Genomic DNA, 19,472 nt, shown 5'->3' on the forward strand with positions numbered 1-19,472 from the left:
GTGGTGTGTTGGACCACAGTGGGCTTGTTAATTCACATGTACCTTATATTAACCCTGAATGATTGAGTATAAGATAGATGCTATAAATTGCTTTATCTTTCTGACTTTGTATAATAAACTTTATTTCTATTCATTCAAAATCCATGGGACCTTGTAGCTTTCTTCACTGAGCAAGTGTCCACTTTAAACAAAGCCTATTGGTCCCTAACCAGATCTCATTAATAACTCGGAGGGTCTGGCTAAGGATCATAACAGATCACATTTTAAAATTACTTTAACTGGCTGTAAAGTGCTTTGTAACATCTTGTGGTCATGATGTATAAATGGAAGTCTTTCTTTTAGACCCGTATGCCAATATCAATGTAATAGTAAAATGAGGTTTTGCATTACATCTCCAAATGGCATTAAGGGTTGATTTCATAAGGGAGGACATGCCTGTCATTCATTTTTTAAAAAGTTTATTTATTAGTTTCACAAGTCGGCTTACATTAACACTGCAATGAAGTTACTGTGAAAATCCCCTAGCCGCCACGCTCCGGCGCCTGTTCGGGTACACTGAGGGAGAATTTAGAATGCACCTAACCAGCACGTCTTTCAGACTGTGGGAGGAAACCAAAGCACCCAGTGGAAACCCATGTAAACATGGGGAGAATGTGCAAACTCCACACGGACAGTGACCCGAGCCGGGAATCGAACCCAGGTCCCTGGCAATGTGAGGCAGCAGCGCTAACCCACTGTGCCACCGTGCCACCCATTTGTGCATCTGCAGCAACACTGATGTTAAATGAGTAGGTCAGTGAGGAATTTTGACTCTAAACTTTGAGATGGCATTATGTGCAAAACGATACAGCATAGTGCCCGCTCAAGGGATATAATTATTTTTTAAATTAGCTTGAGGTCAAGGGGGAATAGAGTTTGGAAGTGGGAAACTGAGGTGACTGTGACAAAGTTTGAAATTGAGGCCATCGTCGAAGGTTGGATCCCTCACACCACAGAAGCAATGGAGGCATCAGGAGAAGTGGTGGAGAAACAGAGCTGGCTATCACCAATGTATGTAGGGAAGCTGAGCCCATCTGTGAAGGTGCTACCAACAACCTGTGTGTGGATGAAAAGAGGAGGGGGGGGGGCCTTTGGTAGGTGCTGGGGGGGGGAGGGAGAGAAGCTGAGAGGTGACGGAGAGGAGATGGGAAGAGAAGCAAATACTGGAGGTGTTGATTGGATAGCTATGAGTAAACCTAAATATGGAGAGTTTCACTGCACGGAATAACAGGGCAGAGGTGTTGGGGGAGGATGATGTGATGAACCGTTCCAAAGGCTGAGGGAAGTTGAGGAGGAGGGAGATAAGTAATGTAGCTGGAAAGGGTGCCATTTGTGACTGACACAAAAATGAAATTACTGCAGACGCTGGCAACACAGAACCAAAGCAGCAAACATTGGAAATACTCAGTTAGAAATGTTAGCATCTGTGGTGGGTGAAACTCAATAGAAAGGTTATCAATGTTCCCTTTCCTTCTCTCTCCACAGCTGCTGCCTGAGTTGCGGAGTATTTCCAGCATTTTCTCCTTCATGTCACATGATGAGAGTTAAATATACAAGTGGCAGTTTGTCCTCTCTCAGCCAATCCAGCAAAGAGTAAAAGCTTTTTAAAATGATTTAAAAACTTAACCAAATACCCCTATGAGAAATGCTTTAAGCTTTATGGATGAATGTGTGAGTTTTAAGTTTATTTATTAGTGTTACAAGTTGGCTTACATTAACACTGCAATGAAGTTACTGTGAAAATCCCCTAGTCGCCACACTCCGGCGCCTGTTCGGGTACACTGAGGAAGAATTTAGCACAGCCCAATGCACCCTAACCAGCACGTCTTTCGGACTGTGGGAGGAAACTGGAGCACCCGGAGGAAACCCACGCACGCAAACACGGGGAGAACGTGCAAACTCCGTGCAGACAGTGACCCAAGTCGGGAATTGTACCCGGGTCCCTGGCGCTGTGAGGCAGCAGTGGTATTTGCTTGCTTGTTTACCCACTGGTTAAACCCCTTGCTTCTCCAGTGTTGGCTCTGAGCATTCTGCATTTCCTTCAAGACATTTCAATGACATGTGGAGGATGTGGAGAATATGACCTCAGTGATCTGCTGCTGAGGGAGCGGCGTGGTGGCACAGTGGTTAGCACTGCTGCCTCGCAGTGCCAGAGACCTGGGTTCGATTCCCGGCTTGAATCACTGTCTGTGCGGAGTCTGCACATTCTCCCTGTGTCTGCATGGGTTTCCTCTCGATGCTCCGGTTTCCTCCCACAGACCGAAAGACGCACTGGTTAGGGTGCATTGGACCATGCTAAATTCTCCCTCAGCGTAACCCAAACAGGTGCCGGAGTGTGGCGACTAGGGGATTTTCACAGTAACTTCATTGTGGCGTTAATATAAACCTACTTGCGACACTAATAAATAAAAAAGAGAGAGAATTATTTGACTTGCACATTTGTGAACATTTCTAGAATCTGCTTGCATCACAATCAGTCAATCTCTTGATTTATTTGAAAAACATATCTGTCCCTCAATTGGAGAAGCCAATCACTGAGTGGATGTTGCTTTGAACTGAGTTCCACTGGTTTCCTCCCACACTCCAAGATATGCAGGTTAAGTCATGCTAAATTAACCTTAGTGTCGGAGGGGGGGTGGGGGGGATTGGCTAGGGTAAATATGACAAGTTATGGGGATAGGGCTTGGGTGGGATTGTGGTTGGTGCAGACTCGATGGGCCGAATGGCTCCTTCTGCACTGTAGGGGGGTTCTGTGAATGACCTTATCCACAAGCACATCCTCTGTGGCACCGAATAAACAGGATAAGAGCTGCCCAGCTCGTACCCTTTATTTCAGCACACTGTTCTTTAAGACACAGAGGCTGGATGATATGTGTGTGTCTCCCCCCATCCCCTCCCCTCTCTCCTGCAGCTCACTGCACCACACGCTCACTAAACCAGTGCCCCTCCCACTCGAGCTGTACTTCAGTTCTCCGATCGCCGCTGTTGCTGCTGCAAAACACGAACATGAGCTGCAGTAGCTACCAGAGGCAGCAGCACCTGAGAGTTGACAGCTGAACCACTTGCAGTTGCCCCATCGCTCCCTCTCTCTAACCACCCCCCACCTCCTTCCTCTTCCCCCCTCAATGTGAAAGCTCTTTTTTTTAAAAAAAAAAGAAACGAACAATGGAAGTTAAACATGACCGGCTGCCCGAGGAGCCCTGCGATCAACTGAAGCTGAAGACAGGACCGAGGGAAGCCCCTCAGACCCCCGCCCGGGGGGCTTCTAACTTGTACAGTGCCTCCAAGAAGAAGGATTACACTGTGTCAGTCTTTCTCAACAACAGAGGCAAGAGCGAGCATGTAAGCAAGCCATTTGTGTGATTTCTGCTCTAAGACAAAGGGGGAGGATTGCAGAGGTAATATCTCGGGTAGGCTGCTGGGATTCAAGCATGAAACATTTGCTAAATAATTTAAATACTTTTTAAATAATTGAACATTTCTGCACATGTCATGGAAGAATAATGAAATGTATGTATTTTACCCACTGCAAAGTTATAGATTCTCTTTGGTTTATGCTTGAGGTTATGGTTAAATATATCCAGAACACATAGCCCCTGAAATAAAGTTAGTCGTGAAATGTAACTTTGAACAGTGGCCTCCTTCAAGCAGCCAGATTTCTGGTTGCTGTTGGAGACTGGAGTGTGTGTTAGAGAGTGAGGTGTCAGGGTAAGGGAGAACTCCCCCCGGTAAAGTCAGTGCGCAGGCTTGCTGTAACACACAGCACAGAAAAAAATCCTTAGCCAATGTAGTCCCTGCAAATTCCTGGGATGAATGGGGAAACAGTGCAGTAGTTGGTGATTCTGGATGTTTCTGGGGGGGTTAAGGGGAGGCCAGGGATGGGAGGAGAGGGTGTTCCGATGCCTAACGGTTGGCAAGGTGGCACGGTGGTTAGCATTGCTGCCTCACAGCGCCAGGGACCCGGGTTCGATTCCCGGCTTGGGTCACTGTCTGTGTGGAGTTTGCACATTCTCCCCCCATGTCTGCGTGGGTTTCCTCCAGGCGCTCTGGTTTCCTCCCACAGTCCAAAGATGTGCGGGTTAGGTGGATTGGCCGTGCTAAATTGTCCCTTAGGGTCAGGAGGTTAGCAGGGTTATGGGGATAGAGGTTGGCTGAGATGTTGGTCGGTGCAGCTCGATGGGCTGAATAGCCTCCTTCTGCACTACAGAGATTCTATGATTCTATGATTCTAACTGATGGGAGTGAATATTTAGCATGTAAGGATTTGTTTCTCTTGAGTTGGAGTGAGTGGCAATTAAATTCATCCATATTGTGACAAAAATATTGATCAGTGCCACATCTAGTGACTTATTTGAGTGCAAGTGTTCACTAATCACATTAGTAAGTACTAGGTACAAGCTTTATTTTCCACTCCACTAGAATTTACTCTCTTGGCAAGTCACTCACTGGGTTGTAACTCAATGAACTTCAAGCAGCTCCTTCATAGTGTGTCCAGTTGCATTAAGTAATTACCCCTGTGTGTTGTACTTGGCTCATCATCAGCTTTAATTGCCCCCCAATTCTACACCACATGTCCCTATACCACACAGATGGCCCATGAATCTGTGCCTGGGATTTCCCCCATGCATGTAGATCCCACTTGAGTCCATCATACTAAGTGAACTTCTGGGCTGATGTTCCCCTGGTGACAGGTGAAAGTTAGAGACTGAGTCACCTTTATCCTCTAGACTCGGGCAAAGGGTCACCATTTAATCTACAGTGCAGAAGGAGGCCATTTGGCCCATCGAGCCTGCACCAACAACAATCCCACCCAGATCCTATCCCTGTAATCCCACACATTTACCCTCCTAATCCCCAGACACTAAGGGGCAATTTATCATGGCTAATCAACCTAACCTGCACATCTTTGGACTGTGGGAGGAAACCATCGCAGACACAGGGAGAACGTACAAACTCCACACAGACAGTGACCCGAGGCCGGAATTGAACCTGGGTCCCTGGGTCCCACAGTTAACCACTTTGCCACCGTGCCGCCCAGTCTGAGGAGACACGGGTTGCCAACCCTCCAGGATTGGTCTGGAGTCTCGGGGAATTGAGGATGACTCTCCACACCACTGCTCTGTGTAACCCTGGAGAAAAATAATCGGGACATTCAAAAAGATCATTGAACATTTCTCTTCACCAGATATAAAAATATTGAAAATGGGGGGAGAAAAATGCTGTGGGGTTGACAGTCAGGCATCATCCAATTGAGTAATGGGTCTTTCTGTTTTCCAGTTGGTTTATGGGCTATTATTAGTGTCACAAGTAAGCTTACATTAACACTGCAATGAAGCTACTGTGAAAATCCCCGAGTCACCACACTCTGGTGCCTGTTTGGGGACACTGAGGGAGAATTTAGCATGGCCAGCACATCTAACCAGCACGTCTTTTGGACTGTGGGAGGAAACTGGAGCATCCGGAGGAAGCCCACACAGACACGGGGAGAACATGCCAGACTCCGCATAGACAGTGACCCCTGGTGCTGTGAGGCAGCAGTGATGACCACTGTGCCACTGTGCTGCGGAGGAAGTCAGCCTGTCACAAGGGTGGATGTCTTGGATGGCTTTTGGTTGGAGCTTGGGGGATGAAACCTCCAGGAATATATTTAATTACAGTTGGCAGCCCCAGAGGAAACCTACAGAAAAGAAGCAAATTTAAAAACTTACTCCTTTAAAGTTTTTTTTAAAAAAAAATCTTTTTCAGCATTTTTGCTGAGGTGAAAGGGGGAAATGGACCCTGAGCAAAAAGGAGATATTTGGAGCGGTAACCCAAGCTTGGTCAAAGAGGTGCATCTTGAGAAGGAGTTTACGGTGGAGAGGATTCAAACATGATGCCTCGGCGGTTGAAGGAAGCTCACAAATAGTGGCACAAAGCGAGGGCGTGTGCAAAAATCCAGTGGAATAGCGAGTTGTAGGAGGGGCTTAAAGACCGGGAGAGGCAAGAACTTTGAGTGGTTTAAAAAGAAGAGTTTGAGACATTGGAGGACCAGGGGCCAGAGAATGAAGATGATGGATAAGTGGGACTTGATAGGATAGAGGCAGCAGAGTTTTGGATTGAGGATGGATGATGAGCAGATTGGAATAGCAAGTCCGTCAATGACAGTGTCAAGGATGAGGATTTGGAAGCAGATGGATTGAAGGAGGAGTGACTGAAGTGGAAACAGGTGGTCTTTGTTATGGACAGGATATGAGGTTGGAAATGATTGTCACAGGGAAAACTGGGAAGAGACTTGCTCAGCCTAAGATACCGGTGGGGTCATTGGAAAGGGCTTGAAATCTTTCCTGTATTCTTCCATGGGATGTGGGCATCATTGGCAAGGTCAGTGTTGCCCATTCCTAGTTGCCCTTGAATTGAGTGGCTTGAGGGCAGTTAAGACTCAGCCGCATTGCTGTAGGTCTGGAGTCCCATGCAGTAAGAAGTCTCACAACACCAGGTTAAAGTCCAACAGGTTTATTTGGTAGCAATAGTGTGTAGCAATAGCATATAGTGTGTTAGCTTTTATTAACAGGGGGTTGGAGTTTAAGAGCCGTGGGGTTATGCTGCAACTGTACAGGACCTTGGTGAGACCGCATTTGGAATATTGCGTGCAGTTCTGGTCACCTCACTATAAGAAGGATGTGGAAGCGCTGGAAAGAGTGCAGAGGAGATTTACCAGGATGCTGCCTGGTTTGGAGTGTCGGTCTTATGAGGAAAGGTTGAGGGAGCTGGGGCTGTTCTCTCTGGAGCGGAGGAGATTGAGGGGAGACTTAATAGAGGTTTATAAAATGATGAAGGGGATAGATCGAGTGAACGTTCAAAGACTATTTCCTCGGGTGGATGGAGCTATTACGAGGGGGCATAACTATAGGGTTCATGGTGGGAGATATAGGAAGGATATCAGAGGTAGGTTCTTCATGCAGAGAGTGGTTGGGCTGTGGAATGGACTGCCTGCAGTGATAGTGGAGTCAGACACTTTAGGAACATTTAAGCGGTTATTGGATAGGCACATGGAGCACACCAGGATGGTAGGGAGTGGGATAGCTTGATCTTGGTTTCAGATGAAGGTCGGCACAACATCGTGGGCCGAAGGGCCTGTTCTGTGCTGTACTGTTCTATGTTCTATGTAAATACCATAAGCTTTCGGAGCGATGCCCCTTCATCAGATGGAGTAGTAGAGCTGGCAGGACAGCAGATTTTCTTTCCTAAAGGGCATTAGGTTTGTTTTTGATGAATAATCAATGATAGTCTCATGGTCACCATCACCGATGTGAGCTTTCAACTCTAAATTTGATTAATTGAATTTAAATTCCACCAGCAGCTGTGGTGGGATTTGAACCCGTGGCCCAAAGTATTCTGCCTGAGTCTCTGGATTACTAGTCTAGTGACTTTATCACTACGCCACCACCTCCCTTAATGGTTTCAGTCTTCCCATTGTTTAGCTGGAGGAAGCTGTTGCTCCAATGTTGGATAGAGAGTGCCACAACATAGAGACAGTGGAGAGTTTAAGGGAGAGATGCTGGAGAGGTGGAACCTGGTGTCATTTTGTGAACATGAAGGTTGACCCTGTGTTTGCAGATGAGGTCACCAAGGGAGAGTGTGTAAATGAAGAGCAAAGGGGACCAAGAATATGTCCCAGTGGGTCTTGAGGTGATGGGAAAAGATGTCAATGTTGGATACTCTTGGCCCACAAACAGGTAGTCCAAACATGGGTAGAACCAGAATTCAGAGAAGAGACATTGAATCAGATCAAGTGGTCAGCTGTGTCTAAATTTAGAAAGGGGTTGAGAAGGACAAGGAGGAACAAAGCAACAGTAATAGTCATAGAGAATGTGGTTTATAATCAGCATATAGACTGGAAAAGTCAGTCGGGCAAAGGTAGACTAGATGAGGAATTCTTAGAATGTTTTTGGAATAGTTTCTTAGAACAGCATGTTCTGGAGCCAGTCAGCTGTACTAGACCCAGTATTGTGCAACAAGATGGGATTAATTAATTAATGATCTCATAGTGAAGACGTTCCTAGGGAGCAGCGACCATAATATGATTCAAACATTCAGTTTTGAGGGAGAGAGAAATGGGTCAGCGACTATGTTTTTAAATTTAAATAAGGGCAATTATGAGGGCATGAGAGCTGAGCTGGCTAAAGTGAACTGACACATTAGGTTAAGGGATTGGTCAATAGAGATGCAGTGACAAATGTTTAAGGGGATATTTCAAAATACACAAAATAGATACATTTGAACAAGAAAATGTCCAAGGGACGGACACACAATTTGTGATCAACTAGAAAGGTTAAAGACAATATCAAAATGAAAGCAAAAGCATAAAATTGTGCAAAAACAGATTGGAGGTCAGAAGATTGGATAGAGTATAAAGAACAGCAAAGGATGACTAAAAGATTAAAAGAAGGGAAAAATAAGAGTATAGGAGAAAGCTTGCCAGAAATAGAAAAACAGGTAGTAGGAGCTTCTATAATTATTTTAAAAAGAATCAAGTTAACAAAATGAGTGTTGGCCCTTTAGAAAGTCATTCGGAGAATTGATAATAGGAAACGAGGAGATGGCAGATGAATTGAACAGGTATTTTGCATCAGTTTCCACTGCAGACAATACAAGTAACATCCTAGAAGCAGCTGTAAATCAGGAAATGGAAGGGCGGGAGGAACTAATATTTCCTTATCTGGCATCGGAGGCAGTCCAGAGAAGGTTCATCAGGTTGATCCCGGGTATGGAGGGATTTTCTTATGAGGGGAAGTTGAGTAGGTTGGGCTTGTACTCATTGGACTTTAGAAGAATGAGAAGCGACCTTATTGAGACAAACATGATTCACAGGGCGTTTGACAAGGTAGATGCTGAGAAGTTGTTTCCCCTCGTGGGAGAGTCTAGAACGAGAGGGATATAATCTCGGAGTAAGGGATCACCCATTTAAGACAGAGATGAGGAGGAATTTCTCCTCTCAGAGGGTAATGAATCTGTGGAATTCTTTACCGTAGAGAGCTGTAGAGATTGGGTCATTAAATATGTTCAAGGTTGAGATAGATAGATTTTTAATTGGTAAGGGAACCAAGGGTTATGGACTTAAGTGGGGGAAAGTGGAGTTGAGGATTATCATTTTAGATTAGTCATAATCTAATTGAATGATGGAACAGATTTATTGGGCCAAATGTCCTACTTCTGTTCCTGTGTATTTATGGTAGCTCAGGGAACCTGCAATCACCAAGAAGTGGTACTGAGTAGATTATTGCAGCTGTGGGCTAACAAGAGCTCGGTCCTGATGGACTTCATCCTAGCATCTTAAAAAAAGCGAGATAGTTGATGCATTGGTTTTAATTTTCCAAAACTCCCTAGATTCGGGGAAGGTCCCATTAGATTTAAAGATGGAAAATGTAACTCCATTATTCAAAAACGGAAGGAGACAGAAAGCAGGAAATTCCAGGTCAGTTAGTTTGACATCTGTCATAGGGAAAATCTTACAAGCTGTTATTAACTAAGTTACAGTAAGGCACTTGGTTAAGTCCAAAGCAATCAGGCAGAGTCAACATGGTTTTGTGAAAGGAAAATTATATTTAACCAACTTATTGGAGTACTATGAGGAACTAGCATGTTCTGTGGATGAAGGGGAACCAATGGATGTACTGTACTTAGATTCCCAGAAGGCATTTGACAAAGTGGTACATCAGAGGTTAGAACCGTAGAATCCTACAGTGCAGAAGGAGGCCATTCGGCCCATCGACTCTGCACTGACCACAATCCCACCCAGGCCCTATCCCCATAACCCCATGCATTTACCCTAGCTAGTCCCCCGACACTAAGGGGCAATTTAGCTTGGCTAATCCACCGCACATCTTTGGACTGTGAGAGGAAACAGGAGCACCCGGCAGAAACCCACGAAGACACGGGGAGAATGTGCAAACTCCACACAGACAATGACCCAAGCTGGGAATCGAACCCGGGTCTCTGGCGCTGTGAGGCAGCAGTGCTAACCTTTGTGTCACTGTGCAGCCCCACTATTGCGGCACTGTAGCACAGTGGTTATTGCGGAAAATAAAATCTCATGGTATGGGATAACATATTGGCATAGATAGAAGATTGGCTGGCTAACAGGAAGCAGGGAGTAGGCATAAATGGGTCTTTTTCAGTTGGCAGGAAGTAATGAGTGGTTACCACAGGAATCAGTGCATCTATTTGCAATTTATATAAATGACTTGGATGATGGGAATGTCATTAAATTTGCTGATGACTTAAGACAGGTGGGAAAGTAAGTTGTGAAGAAGACATAAGGAAACCACCAAAATAAAACGAAAGGTTAAATGAGTGGCCAAAGATCTGGCAAATGGAGTATAATGTGGGAAAATGTGGAATTGTCCATTTTGGCAGGAAGAGTAAAAGAGAAGCACATTGGTCTAAATGGTGAGAGATTGCAGAGCTCTGAGATGCAGAGGGATCTGGGTGTCTTAGTGCATGGATCGCAAAAAGGCTAGTATGCAGTTGTAGCCAGTAATTAGGAAAACTAATAGAATGTTATAATTTATTGTGAGGGGAATTGAATATTGAAGTAGGGAGTTATGCTTCAGTTACACAGAGTACTAGTGAGACCATATCTCGGGTACTGGGTACAGTATTGGTCACCTTATTTAAGGAAGGATGTAAATGCATTGGAAGCAGCTCAGAAAAGGTTTACCAGACTAATACCTGGAATGGGTGGGTTGTCTTATGAGTAAAGATTGAACAAGCTAGGCTTGTATCTGCTGGAGTTTAGAAGAGTAGGAGGCGACTTGATTGAAACATGCAAGATCCTGAGGGCTTTTGACAGGATGGATGTGGAGAGGATATTTCCTCTTGTTGGAGAATCTAGAACGAGGGGTCACTGTTTAAAAATAGGGGGCCGGCCATTCGAAACGGAGATGAGATGAATTTGTTCACTGAGGGGTGTGAGCTTCTGAAATTCTCTTCCTGAAAATGTGGCAGAAGCAGAATGCTTGAATATTTTTAGTGATGTGGAGATGCCGGTGTTGGACTGGGGTAAACACAGTAAGAAGTTTAACAACACCGGGTTAAAGTCCAACAGGTTTATTTGGTAGCAAAAGCCACAAGCTTTCGGAGCGCTGCTCCTTCGTCAGGTGAGTCTCACCTGACGAAGGAGCAGCGCTCCGAAAGCTAGTGGCTTTTGCTACCAAATAAACCTGTTGGACTTTAACCTGGTGTTGTTAAACTTCTAACTGTGAATATTTTTAAGGCAGAGGTGGATAGATTCTTGGTAAGCAAGGGGGTGAAAGGTTATCAGGGGGAGCAGGATGCTGATTTGAGGTTACTATCAGATTGGCCATGATCTAATTAAATAGTGGAGCAGGCTGAAGGGGCTGAATGGCCTACTACTCCTGCTCCTTGTTCGTTTGTGTGCAATTTTGGTTAGGACAATTGTGGCAAGGGTGGAAACTGATAGGAGGGATTCATATCGGATGTTTCAGGAAAGATGGACATGCGTCTGAAGGTGACAACATAAAGTTAGTATGCAGGTACAGCAAGTGGTCAGGAAGGCAAATGGAATGTTGGTGTTTATTGAGCGGGGAATGAAGGATAAATATGGGGATGTTTTGCTGTCGTTGTGCAGGGTGCTGGTGAGATCACATCCAGAGCACTGTGTACAGTCTTGGTCTCCTTGTTTAAGAAAGGATATAAATGCGTTAGAAACAGTTCAGAGAAGGTTCAGGAACTCAGTGGAACGGATTTGAGGGATCAGGAAGTAACTCTCATCGATGAAATGAGCTCAAGAAGGTAGATGAGAGAGAGACTGGAAAGAAGGTGGGGATTGAAGGCGAGTGTGAGAGGCAGGGGCGGGGGGGGTGGGGGGTGGGGGAGGGCAGGAACAGCAGAGGCAGCGGAATGAATTGTCTCTGATCCAGAAATCCATGAGTTCATTCCAGTTGTTGTTCGCTGTGTAAAAGAAAACTTGTCATTATAAAGTGTTTTTCATGACCACTGTCATCTCAAAGCACCTTACAGCCAATGAAGTGCATCTTTTTTGAAATGTAGTCGTGGCTGTAATGTAGGAAGCACGGCAGTCAATATGCAGACAACAAACTCCCACAAACAGCACTGAGCTTTGGAGGAGATGGTTGGTCGCAGCTAAATTAATTTTAAACACAGAGAGCGGGATTCTCCGGCCGCTCTTGCCCCAATGCTGGAAAATCCCTCCCGAGGTCAACGGACCTTGGATGGTCCGTATCCCGTCCGCTACAATTCCCGCCCACAGTGTGTTATGATAGACACCGAGAACCCTTTTGTTTTAAATAATCAATTTCCCAAAGAACCAATGAAAGCAACCAGAGAACAGAATTTCTCATTCTAAGACTTTTATTGTAACAAACAAGCTAAAATCAACTTAGATCAAATGTTAATTATAGAATCCCTACAGCGCAGAAGGAGGCCATTTGGCCCATCGGGTCTGCACCAACCACAATCCCACCCAGGCCTTATCCCCATAACCCCACATATTCACCCTGCTAATCCCCCTGACACTAGGGTCAATTTAGCACAGCCAATCCACCTAGCCCGCACATCTTTGGAATGTGGGAAGAAACCAGAGCGCCCGGAGGAAACCCACGCAGACAAACTCCACACACACACACACACACAGACCTGAGGCCGGAATTGAACCCGGGTCCCTGGTGCTGTGAGGCAGCAGTGCTAACCACTGTGCCAGCGTGCCTCCTCCCTGCAGCACTAGCTGCTTTGTTCCCCTGCACAGCAGCAATTGCTTTCTCTCCCTCTCTCTCTCTTTCCCTGCGCCTCCAAGGCAGCTGTCCCTTTTACTGTGCGTTACTGCGTTCTAGCGTGAAGACTATCGCTTGATTTCAGTAGGTTTCTGTCTGAGCTGCTTAACAGGAAACTAATGCACCAAACTAAAGAAAAGGTTTTTCGCATTCATTAACTGACACAATTGAGATATGTCTAACAGCCCATTTCACCATGTACCGCACTTCTGGCAGATTGGTAGCATGACAAGAACAAGTCTTTCTCTACACCTTAGTTATGACTGTAACACTACATTCTGCACTCTCTCCTTTCCTTCTCTATGAACGGTGTGTTTTGTCTGTATAGAGCGCAAGAAACAATACTTTTCACTGTATGCTAATACATGTGACAATAATAAATCGAATCAAATCATTCCAGTATTCCTTCCCGCTCTCCAGCAGTCTCACTTCTTCCTGCTGCAATGGGTCGAACCTGCCAGTATCCTTCGAAAGTCATTCCACTCAGCCTGAGTTTTCCAGATCCGACTTCTACCAGCAAGGCCCACCTCCGCCACTCTCTAAATCTTCAAATCTCCCATTTCTTTCTGTCCCCTTCCTTTTGAAGAGAAAACAAACTCTTACAAGTGTCCTCCTCCCCGCAGCACCAGCTGCTTTGCTCCCCTGCACAGCAGCAATTGCTTTCTCTCTCTCTCTCTCTCTCTTTCCCTGCGCCTCCAAGGCAGCTGTCCCTTTTACTGTGCGTTACTGCGTTCTAGCGTGAAGACTATCGCTTGATTTCAGTAGGTTTCTGTCTGAGCTGCACCCCTTTGCAACTGGATCACGTAGGCCCATCCCAGAGCCCGGATTTCCAACTCTACACTTAAGTTAAAGAAGACGTTTTAAAATATAACTGCCTTTTAAAATCGTAACAACATAAATGATTAGTGTGTCTGCCTGAAGCTGAAATTTACAAGTTTCATTTACTGGCAGTTTCAGAGCTGACAAAACATCTGAAAATAAAGAGATTACTTGACTCTCCAAACTGAATGCAAACAGGCCTTTTTGATTAGACACTTTGTGCAATTATATTCTGAGACCACCTCATCCATTATCAATACGTGAGATGAAATCTCTGACCAATGTTAGCTGTGTACCATATTTGACTTAATTTTGGCAGCTGCGAGCTAACCGGTTCAAGCAGCAATGCAGCCAAAATTGCATCCAAAATCCCTCAGACAGCAATGAGATCGTAATCTAATAATTATAGGTAGAGTAACAGAGCGGCTATGTTACAGAACCAGTAATCCAGAAGCTAATGATCGAGACACGAGTTTCAATGTCACCATGACAGCTGGGCAATTTGAATTCGGTCAATTAATTTTTAAAAATATATTCTTTCATGGGATGTGGGCGTCACTGGCTGGGCCAGCAGTTGTTGCCCATCCCAGAGGGCAGTTAAGAGTCAACCACATTGTCACGTGTCGGCCAGACCGGGTAAGGGTGGCAGATTTCCTTCCCTAAAGGGATGGCAGGGTGGCACAGTGGTTAGCACTGCTGCCTCACAGCGGCAGGGATCCGGGTTCGTATTCCCGGCTTAGGTCACTGTCTGTGTGGAGTTTGCCCATTCTACCCGTGTTTGCGTGGGTTTCCTCCCACACTCCAAAGATGTGCGGGTTAGGTTGATTGGCTATGGTAAATTGTCCCTTAGTGTCAGGGGGGGTTAGTAGGGGTTACGGGGATAGGGCCTGGGTGGGATTGTTGTCGGTGCAGACTCGATGGGCCGAACAGCCTCCTTCTGCACTGTAGAGATTCTATGAGATTAGTGAACCAGATGACTTTTTACAACAATCGTTTCATGGTCATCATTAGACTTTCAATTCCAAAATTTTTTTTATTGAGTTCATGTTTCCCCATCTGCCGTGGTGGGATTTGAACCCGGGTCCCCAGAACATTACCCAGTGTCTCTGGATTACTAGTCCAGTGACAATACAACTATGCCAATTCCTCCCCCTCATGCAAAGCTACGATAAGTAATGGTGGTGATGAAACGACAGGATTGTTGTAAAAACCCATCTTGTTCTCCCATGTCTTGTAGGGAAGATGTTCCACCAGACCCACAGAAATGTGGTTGAGTCTTAATCAATCTCTGAAATATCTGAACACTTTGGTCCAACTATGTCTTGTTACAAAAAGCAATTTTTAAAAAACTTGCAGCAACCATGTTACCAGATGTAATACAGTAAGAAGTTTAACAACACCAGGTTAAAGTCCAACAGGTTTATTTGGTAGCAAAAGCCACACAAGCTTTCGGAGCTCTAAGCCCCTTCTTCAGGTGAGTGGGAATTCTGTTCACAAACAGAGCTTATAAAGACACAGACTCAATTTACATGAATAATGGTTGGAATGCAAATACTTACAACTAATCAAGTCTTTAAGAGACGAAACAATGTGAGTGGAGAGAGCATCAAGACAGGCTAAAAAGATGTGTATTGTCTCCAGACAAGACAGCCAGTGAAACTCTGCAGGTCCACGCAACTGTGGGAGTTACAAATAGTGTGACATGAACCCAATATCCCGGTTGAGGCCATCCTCGTGTGTGCGGAACTTGGCTATCAGTTTCTGCTCAGCGACTCTGCGCTGTCGTGTGTCGCGAAGGCCGCCTTGGAGAACGCTTACCCGAATATCAGAGGCCGAATGCCCGTGACCGCTGAAGTGCTCCCCAACAGGAAGAGAACAGTCTTGCCTGGTGATTGTCGAGCGGTGTTCATTCATCCATTGTCGCAGCGTCTGCATAGTTTCCCCAATGTACCATGCCTCGGGACATCCTTTCTTGCAGCGTATCAGGTAGACAACGTTGGCCGAATTGCAGGAGTATGTACCGTGTACCTGGTGGATGGTGTTCTCACGTGAGATGATGGCATCTGTGTCGATGATCCGGCACGTCTTGCAGAGGTTGCTGTGGCAGGGTTGTGTGGTGTCATGGTCACTGTTCTCCTGAAGGCTGGGTAGTTTGCTGCGGACAATGGTCTGTTTGAGGTTGTGGTCCACAACCTCAAACAGACCATTGTCCGCAGCAAACTACCCAGCCTTCAGGAGAACAGTGACCATGACACCACACAACCCTGCCACAGCAACCTCTGCAAGACGTGCCGGATCATCGACACAGATGCCATCATCTCACGTGAGAACACCATCCACCAGGTACACGGTACATACTCTTGCAATTCGGCCAACGTTGTCTACCTGATACGCTGCAAGAAAGGATGTCCCGAGGCATGGTACATTGGGAAACTATGCAGACGCTGCGACAACGGATGAATGAACACCGCTCGACAATCACCAGGCAAGACTGTTCTCTTCCTGTTGGGGAGCACTTCAGTGGTCACGGGCATTCGGCCTCTGATATTCGGGTAAGCGTTCTCCAAGGCGGCCTTCGCGACACACGACAGTGCAGAGTCGCTGAGCAGAAACTGATAGCCAAGTTCCGCACACACGAGGACGGCCTCAACCGGGATATTGGGTTCATGTCACACTATTTGTAACTCCCACAGTTGCGTGGACCTGCAGAGTTTCACTGGCTGTCTTGTCTGGAGACAATACACATCTTTTTAGCCTGTCTTGATGCTCTCTCCACTCACATTGTTTCATCTCTTAAAGACTTGATTAGTTGTAAGTATTTGCATTCCAACCATTATTCATGTAAATTGAGTCTGTGTCTTTATAAGCTCTGTTTGTGAACAGAATTCCCACTCACCTGAAGAAGGGGCTAAGAGCTCCGAAAGCTTGTGTGGCTTTTGCTACCAAATAAACCTGTTGGACTTTAACCTGGTGTTGTTAAACTTCTTACTGTGTTTACCCCAGTCCAACGCCGGCATCTCCACATCATGACCAGATGTAATACTCAGCCCAGTCAACCTTGTAAAGTTCTCATTAATATCTGAAGGTCCGTGCCAAAATTTGGAGAGATGTCCCACGGACCATAAAACAGCAGCTGTATTGTCGTACAGAATTAGAGCTTCCAGCCCATGTCCTGGAGTCTCTTTTATTGCCACCCTTGTTTAAAGTTTATTTATTAGTGTCACAAGTAGGCTTACATTAACTCTGCAAAGAAGTTACTGTGAAAATCTCCTGGTTGCCACACTCCGGCGCCTGTTCGGGTACACTGAGGGAGAATTTAGCATGGCCCAATGCACCTAACCAGCACGTCTTTCAGACTGTGGGAGGAAACCAGAGCACTCAGAGGAAACTGACGCAGATACAGGGAGAACATGCAGACTCTGGACAGACAGTGACCCAAGCCCAGGAATCGAACCTGGGTCGCAGGCGCTGTGAGGTAGCAGTGCCACCATGCCACCCATAACTGCTGGCTTTGCCAGCAAAGCACACATCCTATGAATAAATAAAAATATATTTTTTAACAATATTGCTTCAGGGATAAGTATTGGTGAGGAAACCAAGGAAAAGTCTGTTCTTTGAAGTAGTGCTACTGGACTGTTTAGTTTCACCAGATAGGACACATGGGGCTTTGTTTAACATCTTATCCAAATTATGGCACCTCGATAGGTGCAGCGGTCCCTCAGAACTGCACAGGGAGGGTGACCATTGGTTATGGGCTCATCCCTGGAATTGGACATGAACCCACGATCTTCTGACTGACAGGTATGAACTAAGCCAAGGCTCATGCCTTTAAAGTAAAAATATAAAGAGCTGTTGTGCATAAAAAGTGACCAGGAGGCTTTCAAATTGTCATTAAAAAGTTGCAGCCATTCACTGATGTTCACCGAAGGAAGGAAACCTGCCATCTTCACCTGGTGCAGCCTCAGTGCAGCTCCAGTCCCACATCAACATGGGGGCCTTCCTGTGAAGGTACCTGGCAAACCATTCGCTGGTATCTAACCACCACAATTAAAGAAGGCCTCCCATAACTACTTGGAGCAATTAGGAAGGTGCCTGACACGCCAGCGACCCCCACATCCCAGGAACAATTCGTTTCTCATGTAAAGTCTCAGTGCAAGAACTGCAAGAACAATGGTGGAGCTTTCATTGCTGCCTCAGGTGAAATCAGTGAACATGGGCACAGTCTGAGGGACAAACTAGGATTGAGTTTGGTGTGAGACTGCAACAAACCGTGTGACGTCGTGGAGCAACGCATAGTGATTGGCCATAATTCTCCGACCCCCACCCCCCGCTGGGATTCTCCAGCCCCGCTGCAGTGAAAGGAGATTTGGCTGAGCGCCAAATTCCCCGTTCTCGCCGGCAGTGGTGGCAGAGCATGTGGGAGCGGAGAATTCCACCCATATTTTTATTGAATTTGATTTATTCTGAGCTATTTTTAACCCACCGGTTGCTATGTTTGCGATGAATTTTCTTTGAATCTACTTCAACAGAGCACATTTAAAATAAATAGGTGCATTACTACAGTAAAATAGTACATTAGCTAGTGTGCTAAGTGTGTTAAAATCCCATCTCATGTGCAAACGTAACTCCCAAAAGGGGAGATTTACATTGCCACCATTTACAGGGAATCATAAATGCATTTGCCAAACACACGTCTATTTCATAGTCGTACTGAGTGAGTGGCGGATCTATCAGTGCGTCCAAAGAACAAAGAACAGTACAGCACAGGAACAGGCCCTTTGGCCCTCCAAGCCTGCGCCGATCATGATGCCTGCCTAAACTAAAACCGTATGCAATATGGAGTCCATATCCTTCCATTCCATTTATGTATTTGTCTAGATGCCCCTTAAATGCCGCTATCGTACCTGCTCCCACCACCTCCCCGGGCAGCGCATTCCAGACATTCTCCTCCCTCTGTGTAAAAGACTTGCCTCGCACATCTCCTCTAAACTTTTCCCCACCCACCTTAAACCTCTGTCCCCTAGTTCTTGACTTTTCAACCCTAGGAAAGGGCATCTATCTATCCACTCTGTCCATGCCACTCATAATCTTGTAAACCTCTATCAGGTCACCCCTTGACCTCCATCATTCCAGTGAGAACAAACCGGGTTTATCCAACCTCTCCTCATAGCTAATACCCTCCAGACCAGGCAACTTCCTGGTAAACCTTTTCTGTACCCTCTCCAAAGCAGTAAGGTAAGGGCTACGCTGAATGAGAATTCTGTAAACATCTGATACTCTCTGTGGAATTTCTGTTTTTCAGATTGGGTTTCTATGTATCTATCTGAAATAGTTTTGATATTTCCAGTTCAATTATTGGTAATAACCAATAATCTTGGTAGGTAAAAGTATACCTGATTACAGGAGCAATGAGGGTGGGTGAAAAATGACATGAAAGAAGACATCTATTTTCCCCTTACAAGTGAATCACTCCGCTAGATTCCTATGTCACACAGTGCTTCGAAAATTACTTTGCCTAGAAGGAAGGAACTCTTCTCAGCTGAACGTTCTGTTCGAATAAATGGGCACAAGAAAAGCTTTGGGATTAGCGTAAATGATCCATTTAGACTGCTGTTGCTTGCCAATGGAGGATTATCAGTCATTGGTTGGACTTAACTCTCCAATGCGAGGGAAAAAGTTGTAAAATGTACAAAAGTTTATTTGAAAAGGACTGAAGGATGTGTCTGAACGCCATTACTCATGAGAAGGCATTCTTGAGGGATTCGGAACTGGGCTCACAGTTCAAGAGCAGTGTCAGAATGTTTTGACCATTGTGAGTTACAC

The 19,472-nt window shown here is 45.6% G+C and overlaps 1 protein-coding gene across 1 annotated transcript in view; it reads left to right on the forward strand.

Annotated features, from left to right (window-relative positions):
• Positions 1 to 3,029: 3,029 nt before the first annotated feature.
• LOC144504787 (inactive phospholipase D5-like) overlaps positions 3,030 to 19,472 on the forward strand; it is a 113,125-nt gene continuing 96,682 nt past the window's right edge. The window contains exon 1 of the mRNA XM_078230527.1: positions 3,030 to 3,381. Within this exon, the coding sequence (XP_078086653.1) occupies positions 3,205 to 3,381 (177 nt within the window). The 5' untranslated portion in view covers positions 3,030 to 3,204. The remainder of the gene's footprint in view (positions 3,382 to 19,472) is intronic.

The sequence above is a fragment of the Mustelus asterias genome, chromosome 15 (genome assembly GCF_964213995.1).
Source record: "Mustelus asterias chromosome 15, sMusAst1.hap1.1, whole genome shotgun sequence".
NCBI lineage: Eukaryota > Metazoa > Chordata > Chondrichthyes > Carcharhiniformes > Triakidae > Mustelus > Mustelus asterias.